This window comes from Amyelois transitella, chromosome 3, assembly GCF_032362555.1.
Source record: "Amyelois transitella isolate CPQ chromosome 3, ilAmyTran1.1, whole genome shotgun sequence".
NCBI lineage: Eukaryota > Metazoa > Arthropoda > Insecta > Lepidoptera > Pyralidae > Amyelois > Amyelois transitella.
The window spans coordinates 6,137,507-6,161,005 of record NC_083506.1 but is presented as its reverse complement, the minus strand read 5'-3'; the positions used below and the strand labels follow the sequence as shown (position 1 = coordinate 6,161,005).

Sequence of the window (23,499 nt, the reverse complement as noted above, 5' to 3'; positions counted from 1 at the left end):
TCTCTTAAAATGGAAAGTAAGGCCATTTGAAAATTTCATCTCGAGCCGGGTTTGTGCTAAGTGGCGTAAACATTCGGCTTAGTTGTAATTAAATTTTATCAACTGATACGAGAATTTTATAGAAAGGTACACATAAAATTTTTTAATTTTTTTTTAGGACCCGCATATCCTAGTTTATATGAAGTGAAAGCATACAAGGATCTTGGCAGGTGGAAAGTTGTAGCTGTACCCCATTGGGAAAAAGGCGTGATTTTATGTACGTATGTTTTTATTGTGTGATTATTATACTAGTAAGTTCAAGTGCAAGGACATACTAAGCCATGCCAAGTGGAGCTTGAACACAGACATCAGTCTGAAACTGCTTCGTGTGTACCGTCTCCGCCTGTGTACTGGGCTGGCATTTTGCCAACCGCTATCTTACCTACATTTCGTAGGGGTTTGGGAAAGCACAAAAATCTTTCTTGGCTATTTATTCAACCGGTCATGGTCACTACTAGATAAGAAATAAGAAAATACATAGACTCTATTGTTATTGTAAAAAGATTAACATTGAAAGATTATAGAATTCTGAATAATATTTATTAAATTTCCAATTTCTATGGTATAAGTATAGTTAAAGGCAGGTAAAGACTTGCCATCTGCTAAGGATGTATATTCGGTCATCACCACGGTCTAAATATATCAGTGTTTCTTATTTAACACCATCCAGAAAATTCAGAAAAACAGAATTTAAAATTATCACTATGTAACTAATATCATTAATATACCTACCAGATGAAACGAATTCAAGTAAACCTGTAATGTAAACTTAAGCGGCAACAAATTGGGAAAGTTAACGGAACACAAATAAAAATTTACGGCGTTCAGTGTCCCCGGCGCTCCCTAGTTTCCCATTAGTTTGTCCTTGACAGTTGGAATCGATTCTCAAGAACATTATTTCTTCCTTGAGAACTCTCACTAGACGGTGCTATAAATATGAGCGAAGAAACCTCGAGACTCGAGAGTAATGTAGGCAAAACTTATCCAGTTTAACTTCCGTGCTCCACCGACATTGCGACGAGGCTTCGTGTTTAAATTCACTGACTGAACTACTAACAAACTGGAAAACAACAGACGGTCACTGCGATACTAAACAGGAATAATAAATAATGCAGTGTTTAACTCTGTATTTGGGTACGAAAATACAATTTTGTTTTTGTGCTTCCAGTAGTAGCCACGTACTATTATCAAGATTTACCTTAGGTATGTGCACTTATTAAAATCGTGTTAGTAGGTACTCAAGACGTAACACATTAAAAGTATTGCCTCTAGAACATATAGAGAATTTTAAAGTGTAGCCATCTACACTATTTATCCATATAAATGCTCGGACATCCAATTTGTTGTTATGTTATGGTTTTAAAATCTTGAATAATCTAAATTATCTTAATAAAAATCTTCAATCAAAGTCTTATTTCATTAAATTAATCTACTAATTGTAACACAAATTTAACTTAGTAGTCCGTGCTATTAGTATGGGTCTAGATCGACCGCTCTAGTGTTAGCGTTGTGGCTAACTATCTCTAATGTTATAACAAAGTTTCTAGTTAAGGCTCGGCTATTACATGGAGACACATGCTGTAACAATTTAGTTAACACAGCTTGGAGCTGTTTGCAATTTTCTGTAAACATTGTATTAGGTACACACATGAAACGCGTGCAGTTAAGAAATTAAAGTTATCAGATCTCTTACAAGTTTAAAGCTGACGACCAAAATAGGTTTTATTCTTGTATTATTTACCGTATTTTAATATGAATAATTAATGGCTGTGTTGACAAAAAAATACAAAAGTGGCCCTTTTCAAGCTACACAATGATTAAAATTATCCTTTAGCCCAGATAAAAAAAAACAGTTTTGTTGGACGTTGAGATGATGGTGATGTGATCATTAATGTCAATGGATAATAAAAATAGCAAGATAATTGCAAAATTCACATGAAAGTATATTGTAATTGAAGTGGAACCGACGTAATAAATCGGCGGTAGCAGCGTCTCTCGGGAAATTATTGACGTTTCACTTGGAGAAAATCGCAATGTTGTTGCAAATCAATGTCTACTTTATTGTCGTTACGACATCTCTTCGGGACACAGTTGTTGACACTGTGCATATTAGATTCATTTTGACAACAATGAATAAAAGTTAAACTTCGCAAGAGGTTCGCTTCGTTTTAAATACTGTATGATTATGTCAGAGAAAAGAGTTGGAGCTCATAATTTTAAATCTGATATTAATTCACCATTGTAATATTTTCTTTTTGAATGTGTTCTTTTGTAATTTGTTTTGTGCATTAAAGTTGCCTACTACAATAACAACCAATACTTTTATGGACATATTTTTGATTTTGTCAACTTCATTCCAGACAAAATCTGTACAAGCCAGCTACGTGAGTTTAGTGCAGTGTCAGCATGTCTCCATGAATGAGACGGCTGGATTTGCAATCGATACCCGGCTAAGTGACCGCCGACTTCCCGACCGCACCGCTAAGCTCGCACCCCTGATGGAAACCGATTAATCGATTTACTGGCCTGTTTGACCATCATTTTGATTGCCCAAAGAATATACATACATATAATCACGTCTATATCTTTCAAGGGGTACATAGAGCCAACAATCTCGCAAACTCGCCTAAAAGAAGAGTCCCAAGTGTATAAAATAATATACACTTGTAAGATAACGGAATGATTATTTTCAAAAATATTTATATCAAAATGATTTCCGTATGGTTCCCGGCACTTTTAAATAGGACTACCTACTCCATTCCTTTCCGATAGAAGTTGTAAAAAGCGACTAAGGGATAGGATAATAATCTTGAGACTCTTTATTCTCTCCTTTTTGTCTCTAATTTAGGCGACAAATTTAATTAAGAATACTTTCATCCTAATTTACCATTACAAGATTATTTTCTCTCGTAAAATAAACAAAAATTTGCAATTCTAAAGAAGCTAAATTTTACCGCTTCATAAACGAAATTCCCACGAGCTCAAATGGCTCCCGATTGAAGTGCATAATCCCCGAAGTGAAGTGGCTGCTTTAATTACATATTTATTGCTCCGACTGCGGCCGTCGCCTCTATATTGAGAATTTATTTGGTATTCTGTGCTAATTTTCCGGGATCTCATTATTAATTTGGGAAACGCCTCGGCGCCGCGCTTCCGTTCCAAATAAATTGACGATAGTTGACATCTAGTTTTGTATTTTCGTACTCATAAATCGAAGTTTCCATTTTTAAAAGAGAACTGCTGGAAAAGTTATTTTTCTTCAAGAATGCATTAACCATCAAAGATTAATTAGTGAGGAGTAACAAAAAAAAGTAGCTAATAAATGAAATGTTACAATGTTGTTTGAAATAAACTAGTCACGAGGTCTTAGTCCACGTGAACCCTTTTTGTTACAAAATTGTTAAAATAACAAATATACATAAAAACCAAAATTGTATTTTCCTCCCAAATTGATTGGCAGACAAAAATATTTTATTTGTACTATAGTAAGACTTTTTCATTAGAATTTAGAAAGTGTTTTTATTGTTTTTAAGAGGCGTTGTGAAAAACTACATATAGATAAAATACTTCTATGATAAAATCCTCAGCAGGGAATCCAACAACATAACGTTTTTGATAAATTGTCTCATTTGCATAGAAACTCCATAAAAGAAATCTAAAGTGCTGTGCTGGATACATCAGCTGATAAGATAAACGATATGGATGTACTAGCATTACCATGATTTTAGAATATGAAACAGTTTACGAGTGAGTAGTAAAAATACTGGCCGGGTTTTCGTGTTAAATAACGAAAAAACTGCCAAGTATTATTTTATAAAAATACAGATAAAAGAAAAAGAGGCATATCCTTTTATCTTTTATTTAAAATAGGTCTGACCAAATCGAGACCAATCCTTTCAATAATTTTTGGATACGATATAAGTATATGACTGTGTACGAATGAATTAAGTACCATCAATGTGTTGACAGACTGATGCATGATTTAACTCAGCTTTTTCAGAAAATTTATTAAATTACATCGACATCTTTTGGGTTTAACGTTATCAGAAATAAAATGGTCCTATTCAAAAGTTCCGGGAACCAAAAGGCATTATATGCCATAACAAATACCTAGAATTAATCAGTGTCTGTCAATAAAGTGAACAATCCACAAAAGAATCCCGCCATATTCAGCTATGTATTCGTGACATCAAACAATAACACCGCCATGCAAATTGTATGTTCTATAACGACACCCGTGGGGATAATACTGAGTCAACATACGAATTATAACATCACTTTGATTTTACCACTATTTTGTTTCATGTTGCGATACACGATAGGTATATTAATCTATAAATAATAGAAATTTTATTGAAGGATTTGAAAGATTTCTAAGATCGACTCTCGAAAAACCTCTCAGATATAATTTTTATAGAAAAATATCAAAAATGTGTAAAAAAATTAGGTGCCTATCTCGCCGGGAAAAAGGCGTGATTTTATGTATGTATGCATGTGTAAAAATAATTATGTCTGTGTTTATTTCACTACTGAATCTATTTTTATGTTAACTTCATTTTGGACAATAATCCGTAGATTATGATGACATAAAATTATGGGCCGTACCAACATAAAACACATAAATCATTCTAAAAACCCTTTTTAAGGGCCAACCCTCATATTTTTGCCGTGTAGATAAAATGTAGAATTTCTAAAATCTTACGGAACTCTATAGTACGTATTATATCACATTTTTATGACTCATGCAAAATGTCTAGTTTATTTTTGTACATTACTTATATTATGTGGTTATGTAAATGTATTATTAAATTACTACTTATTAACTATTACAAATTCCGCGTGGATCCCGGCATCAATAGAAAAAAGAATAGGGCCACATCATCTCTTTCTCAGGGATGTCGTAAAAGGCGACTAAGGGAAAGTTTGCTTATATACTTGGGATTCTTCTTTTAGGCGATGGGCTAGCAACCTGTCACTATTTGAATCTCAGTTCTATTATTAAGTCAAACAGCTGAACATGATATTTCAGTCTTTTGAAGACTGTTAGCTCTGCCTACCCCGCAAGGGATATAGATGTGATTACATATGTGTATGTATTATAAATTACTGTTATTATTATCTTATAAGGCAACATACTTTCCTCCAGGCTCAGTATCAAGAGATGAGTTCAAGTAAAATAAAACGATTCCATATACTTTCGGTAACAGTAACTTCATAGGTCGATAGTGGTAAGTTATGTCATGTTAAGCTATAGAAAATATATTTTTCAGGCATTAATAATAAAAAGTGTGTCACTTTGTTAAATTAAATCTGTCTCAGTATGTTTATCACATCAAAAAACTAACTCAAATTGAGGAATAAAATCTTCATATTTTTAAAGTACACTTTCAGTAAACGGAGCTAAAAGAGAATATTAACAAGCAGAATGAGGGCAAATAGAAAATAAAAAAAAACCCTCTAGGTGTTTCTCATTTCGCACAGTGTAAATTGAAGTATGCAAGTTAATGCAGCGCTTTGTTAAAATGTGGCACTATATTTAATTACACCGCAAAACCATAAACGCGGCGCGAGGCGGGCGGTGTGGCCGGACAAAGCTTCGTAAACGAATTATCGTCATTTATTTTGCCGTGTGGCTGCGGCACTGCATGAGCGATTGCTATCTTTGTGAAAAATTGGAATACTGTGTTAAAATGACCTACATTGTCTAGGTCATTTTTCTATCAGGGTATGGGCCAACGGATGGTCCCGGTGGGTCTGTCTATTAAAGGAACTTTCTTTAACTTTTAATAAGTAATTTTAATAATTCTTTGTTTTTCACTGGCACTTTGAACTATTATAATTTAAATAGAATTTACATTTTCTCTCTCTAGCACTGACTCAGCATAATGACTGGCCCTAACAAAGCATTAAAATGTGATAAGGTAAGACCACATCAAATTTTTTTCTCCCTAGAGAAATAAAAGTAATTCTTGTTGTGAAGAATTCCATTATAGGAAAAGTAAGCGCCGTATTATCGCTGTCCTGAAATGGGCACATCATTTATCACAGCATTTCCGAAACTGCGAGTAATGGAATCATCCGCACCGCTAATGAGATAACAAATTCACAGAGCAGCGATTTATTTGCTTATTTATCGATCTTGGAACGATAATTTTATTGACACTGTTTCAATACGAGCCGTAATGTATTTTGCCATACCAAATGCACATGTAGAGGAATATAGAATTTTTAATAAGTGTACGAACGTACCTTTAGTATACTTAAAAGTCTCGGCAGGAAATCTTAGTGTATTCCTATTACCCTATTGCATACAAATTTTAAAGATTGATTTTTTAAATTTGTATTTAGTTTTATTCTACAACACATGTCAAAAATATTTCGTTTTAGCAAAAATATAATAAAGAAAATGAAAAAGAACGGTTCGCTGTATTTTTTCTTTATGGTTAAACAATAAAAATCTCATTTACATTTAAATTTGGTTTTACAAAATCGTAACGTAGGGGGCGTTGTTACATACAGCAAGGATCGTAGCGTTATGTGATATTTCCAGTTGTGATATTCCCTTTGTTAAAAATGAATCAGAAAGTAAAATTTCACTACTTTTACCTGGGTGCGACTTTGTTCGCGGTGATTAGTAATTTTACCTGTAACAAGAAAATTGTATTAAAAACCAGCCATTGGGTTGCCAGTGAAAATAAATAATAAGTATACCTTGCTACTGGATTTTCGAATATATATAATCATCAAGCATCTAGTTACACCGGTGGGTAACAAGCATCTTTCCCGCTCCATTGTACCCGATCCATGGCATGTTGTTGACAAGTAAGCCTATGATTACTGACTCTCAATCAGTTAATTACCAAATAACGTCGTAACCAAAACTCAGAACAAAACAAAGCAAATTTTGCTAACGAGTGGAGGCGCCCACTACAGACTTGTTTCCTGGAAAATTTCAAGCGAAACTACAAATTGCGAGCACCTCCGATGAATTTCCGGCGGCCGGCTCGACATTTCCGGAAAATGACGAAGCGTTCCTATATGACCCAATAAGACCTACGCGACCGAACTAATATTTGAACAAAAATGATAACAGCAAAATGAGCAATGCCGGGAGTCCTCAAAAATTTCCAAATATGAATTTCAAACTTAAAAGGATTTTATAATAAAAAATTCTATGTTTACTACTGACTATTATTGTATGTTCTAACAAACTATAGTAGTATGGCGAAAATATCAAAATATCATGAGTTTTGTAGCAACTTCCGCGGGCGGAATCATAAACATGTCAACATGGTACTTCTTATACCTCTACGATGCGTAAAACATGTATCATTTTATTGCGACAGCAATCCGACAGGCTGATTATAAAAAAACGGATCAGTTGAAAGAATGGGTAAAAAAAGAAGTGTTGAACTCTTTTGTTTGTCAGTTAAGGTATTCATACTCGTAAATATAAGAAATAAATGTTTGCGTTCATTCAATTTGCTGGGCGAAGCCCCTAAGGGCGGTAATCCCAAGCTTAGGCCTGTTGCGTCCCGCTTTCACACACGGCACACGCGGTACCGAATTCTTTTTATAGTTTGCGCACTTACGTCGTATAAATTAATAAACTTATATCTTGTTCTATACCTTGTTATATTTGTTTTATGTTCAGAAAATGTTGTATCAATTCTTTTGTATTACTACTGACCTTTTTTAAGGTTTAATTTTCATAGGAAAATAAGTATCGTTATTTAATGTAGACCATCGTGAGGGCTCTATTTCTCCTGCCATTTCTCGCGATTATTCCTGGCCGTCTGTAGCTATCTGTAATGTTTTTATCAAAAACCATCGTGGCGTCGCCAGGCGGATGACATAGACCAGAGGTTTAGATAATTGCTTACACATTGCATTGTAACCTAGACTTAACCAAATATAAGGGCGGGAAATACTGTGGAGGTTCATTGTATTCAATTTGTTAGTGTAGAAAGTAATGACTGTACAATAGAAATATTTTCGCCAGTTAGTAACTTTACTATACCACTTGGTATAAAATAATTTCACACTATTTATACCTTTATTAATAAAGATTTACTTATAATTTTGTAGCACATATGTGATATTTCCAAAGTTACTAATAAACTTACAGCAAAAAGCAGCGGAAGTCGTTGGCAGCCCCACAAAGGTTGTCAGTTGGCATTGAAACACAAATAAGATAGACATTCAAGCAAACGGGAGCCAAATGCCTTAATAAATTTACACAAGTTGTTTATTGTAGCACACGACCTTTTGGCTTCAAGTAAATGTCGGTTTTGTTATAGGTATGTATTTTGAATGATACCGCATATTAATGTTGTTGGCCGTATTTATGAATAGCCGGCCCTGGGCAAATTTTAAATTCTTTCTTTGCCGGTTTCTGTAACATTAACAAAAAAATTTAAATAAAAAGAAGTACAGAGGTCAAAAGTGAGGCTGCTTAAGGTTTCATAGTAAATGACATACTACTTAACTTTTACTTTTTTGATCATATGTGTAATATAAAAAGTCTAAGTCATAATTGTCTAAGCTAATGAATGAATAGTTATATAAAAAGATAAAGAAAATTCTATAAGTACTTAAAAATGGGCATTTTATTTAAGATCGACAGTTTAAACGGTTTTGGATTATAGTGAAGAAAGTTACTGAAGAGAAGAGATTGATACCGGATTCAATTACCGCAAAGCTAGTTTAAGTATGTTGGTTTCAAAATCGGCAAAGCACGTAACAGAAACGTTGCCATGTATTGATTTATTTTGTTATCAGAATTAATAAGTGACTTGATCTGTGCCTGTCAACAGCGCACTTGACAACTTAAAATTAAATTTGGAATTAAACGCCCTCGGGAGTTGACAGCTCAAGAGGGAAAGTGACAATACCTACTGTTTTGTTAATTTTCCATGACAGTGTTCTTCTTCACAAGGGCTACCGAAGTTCAAAACTTGATCATTATCTACTTCTTATTGGACAAAGTAAATAAAAAAATCGTTTATACAGTATTGGCAAGATCCTTATCCGCCATTTTATCTTTCGAGCCTTTGCTACTAGAGTGCAAGTGTAATATTTTTTTTTCTAATTGCCACATATTTCACATTAAAATTATTAGTAGGAGTATTATTTACTTTAATCATTATGTAAAAATAACGTCATTCGTATGTATAAAAGTTATCCTTTGTAAATTAATAAATTTTTTCACTCGTTGATAACCGAATTTGGTTTGGTAAACAGCATTGTTTTGTAAAACCAAAGGACCAGGAAGGATAAATATCAGTAGAAAACATACAATCAAGTTATTTTAAACACATATTTCAAAATAACTTTGTATATTTATATCGTTAACATGAGCAGAAATATACGAGATATTGTATAGAGCCTACGTAGGTTATGAAATATTAAATTCAGTATACTGCGTACAGAAGATATCCAGACATAAAGAGCTTATTTGGGCGTGGAGCATTTGGCTATAATCCGCAGGGAAGGGATCTAGGCCGCTCTCGAGAAGCACATTATGACAGCATTATGCTGATGCGTGCCCGAGGTTTCCACTCTGACGTCATGTTTATGACACATTTATGCCAATAATAGTGTGACTTGTCTTTTATAGGGCGGTTTGGAATAATGTTGTAAAGGCGAGTTTTCATTACGCCGCCTTTCACGCAAGTAGGGCGTTTTAGATGGAATAAGCTGGCCGAGAAATGTAGCGCCATTTCACGTCGGTTACCCAGGTGTGCTATTTGTGTTCAGTCTGCAACACACTGTTTTGCTATTTTTATTCAATAAACTAAACTTAACTTTGCTTCGTTTTTAAAAGAAATAGATGTCATTGATCTAAATATTTGATAGTTTACTGACATTTATTTCAGTTAAATCACTTCGCGGTATTGGCATCATTGCTGTCAAACGTCCTTTCGTCTAAAAAAACATGTTTATGAAAATAAGTAATTTTGAGAATAGTTTTACCTACAGCTGCCAGGTCTAAGTTCATAGTACTAAAATTTTCAATTCGAATTGATAGTTCCCGAGCGTTACACGTGAAATAAATACATGTAGAAAATCAACAAACGCATTAAGAAAGATTATGATAGCTGTGATATTAAACCACAATGTTCGTAATATTGCTTCAATAAAGCAGGACTTCACGCTAAGTTTCCATTCGAAACTGCATCTGAAAGCTGAAAACGCATCCGTGGCTGTTACAAAGTGAGCAAAACAAATAGCTATTTGCTAGTTCGTACCTATCGAGGCTGTGTTCGCTCATGTATTGTATCTGTAGATCGGTTAGGGATCGAAAATGACGCTGTAAAAAGTAACGCTTCGTAAAGTTTCTTACAAAGTAGGTATAATATGATAGTATATTTCCATATTATCTAGTTCTTATTATAAATCCATATTCATACTTGGGCAAGGGGCAATTTCCATCTCAAAAATATACAGTGTTCTCGTAGAATTTGTGATAAAACTATAAAAATAAGAACATAAAAATAACTAAACATTAAAAAACATATCAAATTTCTAAGAATGAAGGTAAAGGTGTTATGTTATGTTACATAACACTATGTCACTTGGAAATTAGTTCTATGGACATCTTATAGTTTATTAGAAGTAAATGTAAATACGCGATATGTGTGACCTTTAGTAACTATTCTAAGAAGTACTACAGTATCCTTAACTAGAGTAAGGAATCTGCATTGAAAGTTCCCCGCAGATTAAATTTTGCACGTACATATATGTACAAGAAACTATGTTCTAGTTTGTCTGTGCTTGGCGTCCTCTATTACCCGGATAACTACTTCATAGTTTTCATTGAATTACTCTTACTCCGGGATGGCACACAAGTGTGCAATTTGTTGTATAATGAAATAGCGTTTAGAGAATTACCGGGGTCATGAATTAGATTAGCAGTTAAAGTTGTTTCTATTAAAACTTTGAATTATTTTATTGCAAATTGGAGCGATGTAATACTTTTGCCAGCTTGCACGTATGCCAACTAATATTATAAATGCGAAAGTAAGTTTGTTTCAATTTGTGTCAATCTTTTTAAAATTTTGATTCTCGAAAAGGACATAGGGTAGGTACTTTTCATCCTGGTTAAAAATATAGTTTCCATGGGATTTATGAAAAACTTATATTATATTATATGTTTCCTATATATTTATATATTCCATAACTGAAAATCAGCGCCAATTGTGTAACCTCATCATATAAATGCATATGCTGAGTGGAAACTCTTTAGTGGCATCATGTAATTTTTTTATTTTTATTATTATGAACAATATAATGTCACCTTTTGTGCCAAAAAATGATATTTCTTTCTTTTCTTTTTTCTGCCTTGCTTATGCTTTTGTAGGTGGCGCTAATTTTGCGCGGGCGTGCCGTGGGTGAAAGCTAATTGTTATATAAAAGTTTGCAATTTTTCGATGAAAAAAATCTCACAATATATCTTTCAAAAAAGATTTGCGTGTAAAGTTGAACTTTTACCGGCCTTTATAATTTTATTGAAGCATTTCTGTGCGTGACAAGGGACGAGTAAATGTCGCAAGAAAGGGTAGGCTTTGTTATTCTTAGATTGATTTAAACTACGTGATGCACAGACATAAAGTTCATTTTTGCATGCAATGTGGGAGGTCGTAGGCGGCTCTATCGGAGACTCACGCGTCGTTGGTTTTGTACTTTTGTTCAATGAGTTCATTCTAAGTTTCCTTGACACTTGGACGAATAACCATCAGAGACGTGATTTCAGTATTTCAGACGTTCAAAAAAATATGTTATTAAATCAATAAGTATAAGCACTTAATAATTATTGCGCGTATTATACGAATCGATATGAAATGGAACATTAAATATGAAAATTTATCCTCAGATAAGGTAGGACAAACAATGGAATCCTTACACAAGTTAATAGAATTTTATTTAAAAAGATAAGAAAGTTAATTTTATTAGTAAGCTATAAATGTCACAGTAACGTTCTCGAACAAGGAAATAAAACGGGGAATTTGTACGGTATGTTTTTACGAGTTTTGCGTGATCTTCCGTAAACTTCAGCTGTTATTCCAGGCATAAGTCTTCTCTCAGGCCTTTTAGGGTCCCACTACCCTGTTCTTAGAATCATGCTGCGAAGGTAGGTTTGTTTCTCTCCTTTATCATAGCCTGTCCCAGTTGCACCCTCTGCCACTAAGCTTCAAGCATAAAACTACTGAACAATTTACAGGCTAGAGAAACGTAAAGTTGTGAGACGAAGGAATACATTTTACGTTACGTTAAAATATACGATCTTGCAGCAATGCAGCTTGAACAGATGGTACCGTTGTGAAGAAATTCATGTATTGATGTTATAAAACTTTTTAAGTCGAATCATATTATCCTATTAATTAAGAAAAATCCGCAAAGTGAATTATTCGGAGGTAAGTTTATTCTGTAGATAAACTGTGCCCAGTTTAAGTAATATAATAAACGCACATATTTTTGCTGGAGACTAAAGTTGGTATTAACGTCAAAGTTGAATAGGAAGCTAAGTTGACGTGAGTCCTTTTAGCGCCGCTCTATAAAGGCAGTTACCAGTCACGTGAGCCGCCGCCGTATAAACATCCAGCTAACATTTGTTTGCTTTGTTCTGACTGCTTTAGTTATAATGCATTCTAAAAACAATCTACCCGCCCACAAACAATAAATAAAATAGAGTATAGAAGTTTTTCATTTTCAACGAGAAATCTTCACTAATTTAAATATGTGAAATGTGAAAAATATCTTTTTCTTTGTCACCCATAACATAATAAACAAATAATCATATCCCTTGCTTGATAGACAGAGCCGACAGTGATCAAAAGACTGAAAGGCCACGTTCTGCTGTTTGGTTTAATGACAGCATTGAGATTCAAATAGTGACAGATTGCTAACCCAACGCCTAAAAGAGGAATACCAAGTATATCCTTGAGTCGCTTTTTACGGCATCCACTATAAAATATACACATACATCACGCCATTGTTGGCAACATTAAGTTAGCTTGGCACCACCGACGATAGCCCCACCACTGCAGAACAGTGATCTGTCGGGCGGGACAAGGCAACGGTGAGCTGACTTTTGTTGCGGCTGCCAAGATGACAACGAGCTGTTGAACTGTGCTAGAGAGCGTCTCTTATTTAATTAATTGATTGATAAGGTTAAAGTAACAGTAATCCTATTATATCTCTTTAAAGGACTGATACCTGACATTATATGGGAAAAGACCACAGTATGGTGGGAAGAACCGTAGACTCTTGGTTGTGTCTCACAAAATTGGGCGTTGGCGGTGCCCATTTCTTAGCTACGCTTTTTTTTAATCATTTGTCCACAATAAATATAAGGGTAACATATATATCTTATATATCGTTATGTAGCGCAAATACCCTTTGCTAACACCTTCGCCCCTTACCTAACCGGTAACGGAACCGGTAACCGGACAGAGTTAATTTTTATACGGATCATAGGCCATCATTAGCTAGATGACCTAAATGATGGAGTGAAAGTGCAATTCATTATGTATCCTTGAATTTTTTTTGATGTGTGAAAAGAAGTTAGTAAGCGTTACTTCTGTACATCTATATTTTGTGTTATAAGTATATATACGTATATGTGTGTGTGTGTCAAAGACAATTTTTTATCCTTTAGCGTTTAGCGTTTTGCGTCAGTTAAAACATAGTGTAATAATACCTACCTATAATTTATTACTCACTATATAATAACGAAAAGAACTTATTTCAGCTTCTTACGCCTAGACTAAAATCACACACTCATTTGTTGACGTAAAACTTTGAATTACTGCCTAATGATGGGATTATGCCACTTCGAACTTACACCGTTTCAAGTTTAACGTTCTAACATTATCATATTGTTTTTAATTTCACAAAATGTCAGTGTGATTACATTATCATGTAGTTACTTATCATTTGGCAACCTAAAACACTGTAGGTAATCAAACTTACAGATATAAGTCACTTTCGAAAACAAATAACAAAAGTAGAGCGGAAATTCGGACAGTCATCTATTACTTGTGTAGGTGCGGCTACTATCGGAAATCCCAGAAACAAGAAATCCCAGAAAGAAGACCTACTTAAGCACAATAGGTTTATATTGGTCCTGAGTATACTAGGAAAACCTATAAAGTGCTCTTTATTTTAAGCCAACCCTAAATCATTTTAAGATGTGAATTTTGACGAGTAAAGTAGTAGACACGAAAAACGTATCGTGTGAATATTCTATAACATGTTTTGACACTATATTTTGTATCCGAAGGCCAGCATCGACACCTGTAATTTATTAGATTTGTTTCGATCGAGAATAATCTTGTTACCCGGATCCGCTTCTTTCGGACACTTCTAATCAGTCGTGATATTTGAAATGATTATTCGAGGTTTAATCGCAAATAAAAACAGTTTCTACTAAATGTTCCTGGGCGTCTATTACTAATCGTTGGGGAAATTCACAAAGGAGGTGTATTAACATGCGATGTTTCTTTGAAATAAGTCTGTAATAACACGCTGTAATAAAATAAGATAAATAAGTAAAAATACATAAAGACGAATAGAATAGCCTACCTATGTACTTGTTGGGCTAAAATTAAGTGAAATTCGATTTATATAGTTATTAATATCGCTTCATACCTAACGGGGGTAGTCATTTTACAATAGTAGCTATGTAAGGCTTAGATAATTTTTATTTTGAAATTTCACAGAATCCGATTTAAGTGTCGTATAATCTCATTTATTACTCGTAAAAATGTCCCCTAAACGTTAATATAAAAGAAAAGTGATTTATGCTAGAGTTACGCTGATGTCAACGCCGTTGCGTGAGCTATGCTCAGTTTGAAATATTACAATAGGCAGATTGCAAACTAGTAAATTACAGTAAGTATATAACTGTATAAATTTTTTTAAGTAGTGATAGATGCTTTATTCAATATGTGAAGTTGAAGAGATATAAAAAATATCATTATTATTTTTGTATTCAGACCAAAAATGAAATGGCCAATCCATTTTGTGTTCTGATAGAATTTTCATGCATGTCATTCAAATTGTTTATATATATGTCCCCATGCATTTATTGTATTATTAAATATATGCATGCGAAAAAGGATGGCTTAAAATAATCGTTGTGATATTTTATCCCACACCTGGCATTACTGAATATATTAAGATTATTCGGAGGGCAGGGGCTATTGTTTGAGTCCTTTGTTTATTGCACACTCGAACCTTTAGTAGAATTTAGGCAATAAAATTCAGGGAAGGTCGTTGACATAAATTTATGGGAGCTTTGAAATAGGCCAGTTTATTTTTCAACTTTGATAAGGAAATAGTAAACCATTTACCGCATTAGAAGTAAGGGGTTGAGAAGATTAAATAAACACTTGAATAGGTACCTTATACACCAGCGGCTACCACAATTAATATACTAAATAATAATAATTGATAATAAAATGATGGTTACTGCGTTTCCGAAGCAGCTTTTATTTTAACTGAACATTCTATTCAATATTATTTGGAAGTACGTAACAAGAAGATTAAACGGATCCCTAGAGTGTATTCATTGAGTCTCTCCTGATCTACATAAGACAACACAGACGGCAGTACGCATACATTTTAATGTTAGTATCTCTGTACACATAAACACGCACCCACGCATAATTAGGGCGACTTAGGAGGCTTTACAATAGGCACCCATTTCATTTGAATGTGGCAACGAAGCCGAACTTTAAATTAAAGTGCGAATCAGGACTATCAAGTCATTTAGTTTCTGCGTCATTTAGGATTTCACTTGTTTGTTCCGCGTTGTTTCAGATCTAATTGCTATTTAAGTGAATTGGATTTCCTGCTCCGCAAGCTGACATGTGAAACCCTAAGGCTTATGATTGAATATTGTTAAAAAGGTGTCTCAGAAAAGGTTGATCAAATCTTACCCAATTTCAATCATTTTTATTGTCACCTAGATTATTTATTACTCGTATAAAGATTTTCCAGTTCTCTATTTTGCCATTTTCCATCAAGTCATACTGCACAATTTTTTAAACACTTAGATTAATTAGGTTGTTTTATGTTATGAGATTGAATTCACCTATATTTAAAATTTCAAAATTGCCGGTCATGACGTAACTATAACGCTATGGTCGAATTTTTGTAAATAAGCTGCCAAGCTCCAAAACTGGTGCAAAGAATTGGTATATATCGTATATTATCTGCAGAAAGACCGACGTATCTGAGCACCTCGCCTTTATGCACAATAGAGATATCGGCGAAATTTATAGGTCACGCGAGCCTTGATTAAAACCTCCTAAATGGTATGAGGGCGGATTTAATTCCTCTCATTTCCATTTATATGTTATGCGGCGAAGGGGATCGATTAATAAAATTACTTTTGTCGACAATTTGTGCCGCGAAAACGTATCACGTTTGGATCACGTTAAAGTTTCTCTGTATTGATTACTGTTGAAAATTCAAATATTCTGTCTCATATGTATTTTTATTTTAACTTATTTAAATGTATTATGTTAAGAAAAGTTATGCATTTGGGTTCGGTAATTATAAATAAGAAAATACACAAAATGAGTGAGATTGTACTATTTAAGTTGTTGAATTAGGAGGTCGTTCTGGCATTTTATACTCGTAATGAAACTCAATATCATCCCTTTTTATTCGCAGCACCAGAGTGCGGTTGAGAAATAAGTTAAGACAGTAATGTAAACAAAATTGCGTTTGGACATTTTCGAAATTATCTCTTACACGTCATCTTAAAAAAAGAACAACTTACCGGCCGTCGTACATTATTGAAGATCTTTTAAGTTTTTAACAACTGTTTTTCTTTTGCCTACAGCTTGCTTGAAGATTTTTTCATTGTTGTTTTACACTACTGAGGTATTATAATAATTAATTACTTAAATGTTTCAGTCAAATAATCACCTAAATTTTAATCACCATCACCAAGAATTTACATCTATAGTAACAAACATACCATATGGGTTCATAGTGATTTTAATTTATGAGCCAGGAAACTGGCACTGAAACTATTCCAAATTCTCAATTTCTATGCAAATTTATGACCCGGGCCGATAATTAAACAGGAAAACCTATTTGGTGTGATTTTCACTGTTCAGTATCCGACTACACTAAATGAATTTTGGTATAGTTAATATATTTATTATAGGGAATAATTTTTATTATAGGGAAGTATATCGATATGTCTTATTTTATCATGGTCACTGTAGCGTTCTGTATAAAATCCTTAGTTAACCAAGATAAGTCTGTTGTTGAGATTGAGACTGTTCTATAAATAAACGTCTGGATGTTAAAAGGTAAGGAAGAACATAAGTTTGCCAATTGATCACGCGATCTCGCGACTTGGACGTTAGCATATTATTACCACTGCGCCACACGGACAAGACAACAATTGGATTGACGGATAAGGTAGCTTGAATTATGCAGGTATCGTCGCAAGTGGAAAGATGTACTCTTTATCTGCTTATCCGGGAAAAAGACATGATTATGAGTAAGTATGGATACACGCAAATATGAGAGAGAAAGATGATTGACTGACCTGCAGCTCTCGCTTCCTTGCAGGCCAGGACCATGCTGTGCCGCACATCGGGGTTATCGTCAGCTATGGTCTCGCCGACGGCCACAAACCGCTCGACAGCACAGCAGACGGCCGCTCCCACCCGCTGCACCGCTGCGCCGCCGGCAGCCGCCTCGCCACGGGTCGCTACCAGGCTGCTGATCTGTAGATAAACGTATTTAAATCCATTAGAGATAAACTAGACATTCTATTATTATCTTCATGACATATATGTCATGTTGGGCTATAGCCCAATGTACTGAAAACAAATCTGAGATTCTTCCATAACAGCTATCCAAAAGTGGATTGTATGGAGCGACTCCAGTTTGACCTCTTTGAGCCTGTGGCACTGGAGAATCTGTATAAACCCATTATTATGCGAGTACAATTTTGTAGCTTGCCCCCCCCCCCTTCTTTTAATTATATTTTGTCTATAGAGTATTCTTGTCCAAGTATGCAATAACATAAGTCGCAAACTGTCTTTGGTGTAAGCTCAATCTGTTAAATTTGTCCCGTTGTTAGTATTAATTTATCTAAAGAACACAAACGATCCAAAGAACGCTTTTTTAAATAACAATGTGAATTATTTTGTTTCATCACTTTGGTTGGATTCGAAACGCGAGCTCAATTGGATTGGGACGCCCTACAAAACAAGATTATATATACTTCCGTTTGTTAGCCGGGTTACCAATCTGAGCGTTTGGAACTACTTGCTTGAATATACTTGCTTGTTTTTCTTCATATAATATGGGTTATCATGTGTAGGTACTATAAGTTTATAGAGAAGAGATATTCACTTCCATGTTTCAGGTCACGTACGTAGGTCAGGACATGTAGCTACTTAATACTGGGTGACATTTAAAACAACTGCATCCATTTAAACATAGACTATACCCATGCTTCTGAGCCGTTTTAGCCTATTTTTATTTAAATTAAACGTCATTATTTTCACATTTGAAAAACCCGCAAAAACTACGTCACACGCTTTATTATAGACCAATACTAAAAAAAGGAATTAAAACTAAACATGTAAATAAATGTCTGAAAAATAAATTATTTTTCTAGTATCAAGATCAAATAAAGTACAGAGTTGTCGAGATCGCTCAGCTGAATGAATTGTGCCATTGACCTCTTGGAATTTTTTCACCATTGGAATCATACGCGTCGCTTTTTCGCCGGCCGGGGTGATATGACGTATTTAGGATCGTGGATTTTGATACTTTTATTTTTTTTCGTACTTTCTGAAATATTAACGGATATTTTTCTATTAACGTTTTTAAATATCCTTTAGATGAGTACACTTAACAGTTAAATTTATACAGTTGAATTAAAAGTCACCCTGTATAAAAAAGTTACTTTAATAAATTTGACTTTAGACTAGAAACAGGTTTCCGAATTGCACTCATGAACTTTTAATTGGGTTTAACATTGCATTTTTCAGTCGAAATTGGGCTTCTAAGGCAATGGCGAGTACTTTCGGATATTCCCACGAGTAAAATGAGAGTATTATAGTGATAAGGTATTAAGAAAATTTATTTTCTTACTAGCTGATGCATGTGATGTCCAGTTCCAGATCTTCGATTTTTTACCTTATCAGTAAATGCTCATCAGGTTGAACAACTTTTATGAAAGCGTCATTTATCCTTATTTATCCTTTAGGTTAACTGGACCCTCATGGCTCTCCATCAGGGTTCCAGTTTTCCAAATCCTCTAAAACTTGCGAAATCATCTGAAGCACTCCCAGGCTTGATAGCTATATAACAAGTTTCATTCTTTTTATATACAAATGTTAACCAGTTTTACCATCCGCTAATTTATTTTTTATGAAAATCAATTTTTAACTGTTAATAAACATATAATAAATATGAAGTTAAATCCTGTTTCTACAAAAATATACTGGCTTGATACGATAATATATCTAACCGATAGCGATAATACTTATTACAAGTTTTATTACAGAAAATTACGGGATACGGTTGGCTAGATGACAAGGATTTATGAACACTAAGGGCCAAGGGGTAAATCGAAATAGTAATATTGTAAGTGCTATGGAAATATGAGGAAACCGCGTGACTGCTTTTTCTTCACTGTCTGCAATTTCCATTATTAATGTATTATCTATGGTCTGCAACATGCCATAATAATTACAATTTTGTTCACATCGAGAAGATTTTTTTTCTTTCACTTTCGTATAAGCCTATAATATGTGTTGCTGTATTTTTTTTGTAACATCAGTTTTGTGAATCATAAATATTTTTTTTTATTATTTGCCATAAAATTAAAATGGCAATGACATCGACTGACTTATTGACTAATATTTCAACGCATAATCTTAACCGTTGATTAGAGGTTTGGAATTTGTCATATTATAGGTATATCTTAAGGCCGGAGGAACCTACTCGTAGGTACGAGTAGGTTCCTACGGCCTTAAGGTATACTAAGAGCGGATTTCTCGAAATGCCCACGGGGGCGGGAATTTTTGTATTTGCACGCACGAAGCCGAGAACGTATACTAGATTATTTCAAGCCAGTTAAGAAATTTCACTTACCCTTGACATTACGTCAAGCAAACAGCCGTCGTCTGCTTAAACGCATATATGTTCGATCTTCATCGAATATTCTTTTGAAAAAATTTACATGAATGTGATTACTATTTTGTAATTTTTACCCTAATTAACTCTATATTTGAGGCTTTGTGATTCTCTACGAATCAAAGCATTAACCGTGATGTATGTAAACAAATTGATACTTACAACAGAAATAAACTTTCACTAAACTAGGCATTTATTTCTTGGAGGCTACATTTTTACCGTCAGTGAAACTAATTTTATTACCTGTGTTGAGATTTCCTGATACATTGATTTATGTTATTAGAATTTCAATTAAGATAACTTGCCAAGTGGTCGACGACGACGGCGGCGGCCGGGCGAGACCGCACGGCGCGAGCTCAGATCAAGGTCGTTCTTGCACGCGAGCTTCTTCGCCAGCGTGGGACGTGGCTACTTGTTGCACGATTTCTTTTCTAGCATTTCTATGATATGGTCGTAAATCTTTCGAATTACAATAATGTTTGTCAGATGCTGTTCGAACAGAAGACGTACCTGAACTTCCCGGCGCGCATATTCGTCGTCATCGGAGAGCGCGTCCATGTCTGTGAGGATGAGACGGGCGCGCGGGCCCGGACGGTGGGCGCGCGCTCGGCGGCGCGCAGTCCGCGGGCGCGCGCACGTGCTCCGTGGCGCTGGCCTGTCGCTGCGGCACCGCGCCGCTCCGCCCGCGTTCGCCGCGGCACTGACGGACCTGGCAGCCATCGATCGAGCCTCCCACCCGCTTTCGCCTTCCACCCTATCCACGTGGCTGCCCGCCCTTATTACTTACATACGAAAACTTAACTTTTTCGTAAAAGTGTAATTCCGATTTGATCTCATAATGCTGATGCCTGCCCGGGTTTATCGATATTGAGTTAATCTGTCCTTTCTACATAGTTTAGAATGTTGAATAAACGGTGTCCCGGACTACTTCGAATGTACCGCCGCCCGACACCTCGTTACTGCGTCGGCGTGAACTAAAACTGCAACAGATTGTCGACGCAGCAGGCGGGAAGTTCTAACGTGTATTTTGGTGTAAAACGTCAGCGAGCGAAACGTCAGGCAAGCTTACGATGCAGACGTCGTTGCGCAGTTCCAAAAATAAAAGAGATGATTTTAGAAAACTCGCGTAAAACCGGCGTTATCGTCGAGCTTCTCGTGCGACGTCAGTCAAGTTACGCATGCCGCCAGGTATGAAACGTCACCGTTCCCAGCTGGGACCGGTCGTCGAGCAGATGGTCGCGTGCACTGAGCGTACCTGCTTGATGAGGGGTAGTAGAGTTCTCTCGACGGAACGCGTTTTGATTTGTGAAATGTCGAAATCTGGCAGGCCAGCGGACGCCATGGTTGGCGCGGGCGCGGGCGCGACTGCGCGTGTGCGCACGCACGCGCTCGCTGGCGGCTATTGGCGGGCGCCGTCACGTGGCGCCCCTCTGCCGCCCGCCCGCCGCAGCATGCAAGCCGCTCGCCGTAAACATCACGTTGCGTGTTTCGTGTACTCTAGTGGGACTACGAGTTGACGTGTTTACTTTGTTTTGATTGCTGGTGTTCACTGTTTGACGCTACTTTGATTTAATATTGTGGATAACGTGTTCATTTGTTTATTTTATTCCAATTCCAGATTTGGATTAGAATTAATTTCTTTCAATCTGTAATGATATTTCTAAAGATCTAACCATGGGTAAGTCAAGACAAGACTATTTTTAATCTGCACAGACTCGAAAGGTCTAAGGAAAATGCATTAAGATTTAAATTTTTTTAATAACCCATAACTTTTAAGTTGACAACTAATTAACTTAACAATAATCATTGGCACATTATCACAAAAGTTGTCAATGATCTAAATCTCTACAAATATTTTTACTTGATGGCGAGCAATATTACAGTTTCGAGATCTAATAAAACAATTGCATTAGTTAATATAATAATTAACAGTAATACTGCAATATCAATAAACCAAATCTTTTTAGTATTTACTACTTTTTTAGTACAATATATATAATTCCTTCGAAAACTGCTTGTTAAAAAAATATAGATTTTACTAAAGACTAAAACTTTAATAGTATGACTTTGGTACATAATTGCATTATTCACTACATAAATACTTTTTATTAAGTACAGTACTTAAAGATAAAGATGCATTAAAACGATAAAGTCTACACAATATTGGTGGTTATTTTCATTCATTATGTATTTTATTATTAATTAAACTTAATCAACGTGACGTGAATACAGTAATCGACATACAGTCAGAATAATTCATTTAAATTAGGCACTCTTAAAATCTAGATACATATGTAAGTATAATTTTTTTATGTTTATCATCCCTACATTCGTTATACAATGGTAATCAAATGATGACAGTTACTTACGTAAATAACGAAACTTTTTGCTAGAGACCTATCTGATTATGCAAGAGGTTTTAAAACAAATATCAATTTAGTTTTGTATTTGCCTAGGTTAATTATAATAAACTCCCATACTAATTTGTGGGCGACGTTTATTGTGTACGGGCTGTCTCGAACTAGTGCTGTCCTGGGAGCTGTCAGACAACCACGGACTTTGTCCCGGGGAATTGCGAACTTTTCGCTTTCTCAGGCTCTCCGTAGGACCCAAAGTTGGTCGTAGTAGTTGTTTGAAGCGGAAAGGCCCCTCGGTGTAGTCGTCGTCTGAACTGAATACAGGTGTAGCGAGAATTTCGGGCGAGTTTCGCAGAATTTTGCGAAGATCCGATTCGGGATCGTGCGACGGGTTGTAGACGGGCCGCGGAGAGTGGCCAGCCTTTTGAGAATTCTTCACTAGCTCATTGATTTTGTTGCTGTGAAATAATTGTTATATTAGTGGATATTAAATTGAATTGAAATTGATTGTATGTTTTTTAAATATTTTTATTTCAGTGATATATATTTGACATTTTAAATGTTATATAAATATTAATTAAAAAAAAAAATACAGTGCTTTCGCTTCTAATGGAGTATGGAAGTAATTTTATCGAGTCCAAATTACATGTGGATTGCGTATATTTTATTTTTTTAACTGATCTGATCTGCCAATGACTTACACTTAAAATCCTCAGAAGTTTCTACTTTGTAGAAACCAAAAATCTTTGATACATAGGTATATTATTACTTTCCAATAAAATTGGGTGAGCATAAGATTGAAATTATCTAATCTCGTATAAATAGTGTGCCCTAGATTCATGGCTTCAAAGCTTTGAAACATTTATTATTTAAAAATAAACACACACGCGACTCCATTATACAAAAATATGAAGTTACA

At 35.1% G+C, this 23,499-nt stretch overlaps 2 protein-coding genes and 1 long non-coding RNA gene across 4 annotated transcripts in view; 1 reads left to right on the top strand and 2 right to left on the bottom strand.

Moving 5' to 3' along the window:
* LOC106135524 (alpha-catulin) overlaps window positions 1–21,611 on the bottom strand; it is a 54,943-nt gene extending 33,332 nt beyond the window's left edge. The window contains exons 1-2 of the mRNA XM_060951138.1: window positions 21,479–21,611; window positions 17,615–17,795 (exon numbers count right to left, since the gene is read on the bottom strand). Of these exons, the coding sequence (XP_060807121.1) occupies window positions 17,615–17,795; window positions 21,479–21,565 (268 nt within the window). The 5' untranslated portion in view covers window positions 21,566–21,611. The remainder of the gene's footprint in view (window positions 1–17,614; window positions 17,796–21,478) is intronic.
* Window positions 1–23,499, top strand: part of LOC132903278 (uncharacterized) — a 91,004-nt gene that overhangs the window by 24,982 nt on the left and 42,523 nt on the right. The gene's annotated exons all lie outside the window — the stretch shown is intronic.
* LOC106135518 (myosin-IIIb) overlaps window positions 21,966–23,499 on the bottom strand; it is a 30,772-nt gene continuing 29,238 nt past the window's right edge. Inside the window, exon 21 of the mRNA XM_013335852.2 lies at window positions 21,966–23,038. Within this exon, the coding sequence (XP_013191306.2) occupies window positions 22,681–23,038 (358 nt within the window). The 3' untranslated portion in view covers window positions 21,966–22,680. The remainder of the gene's footprint in view (window positions 23,039–23,499) is intronic.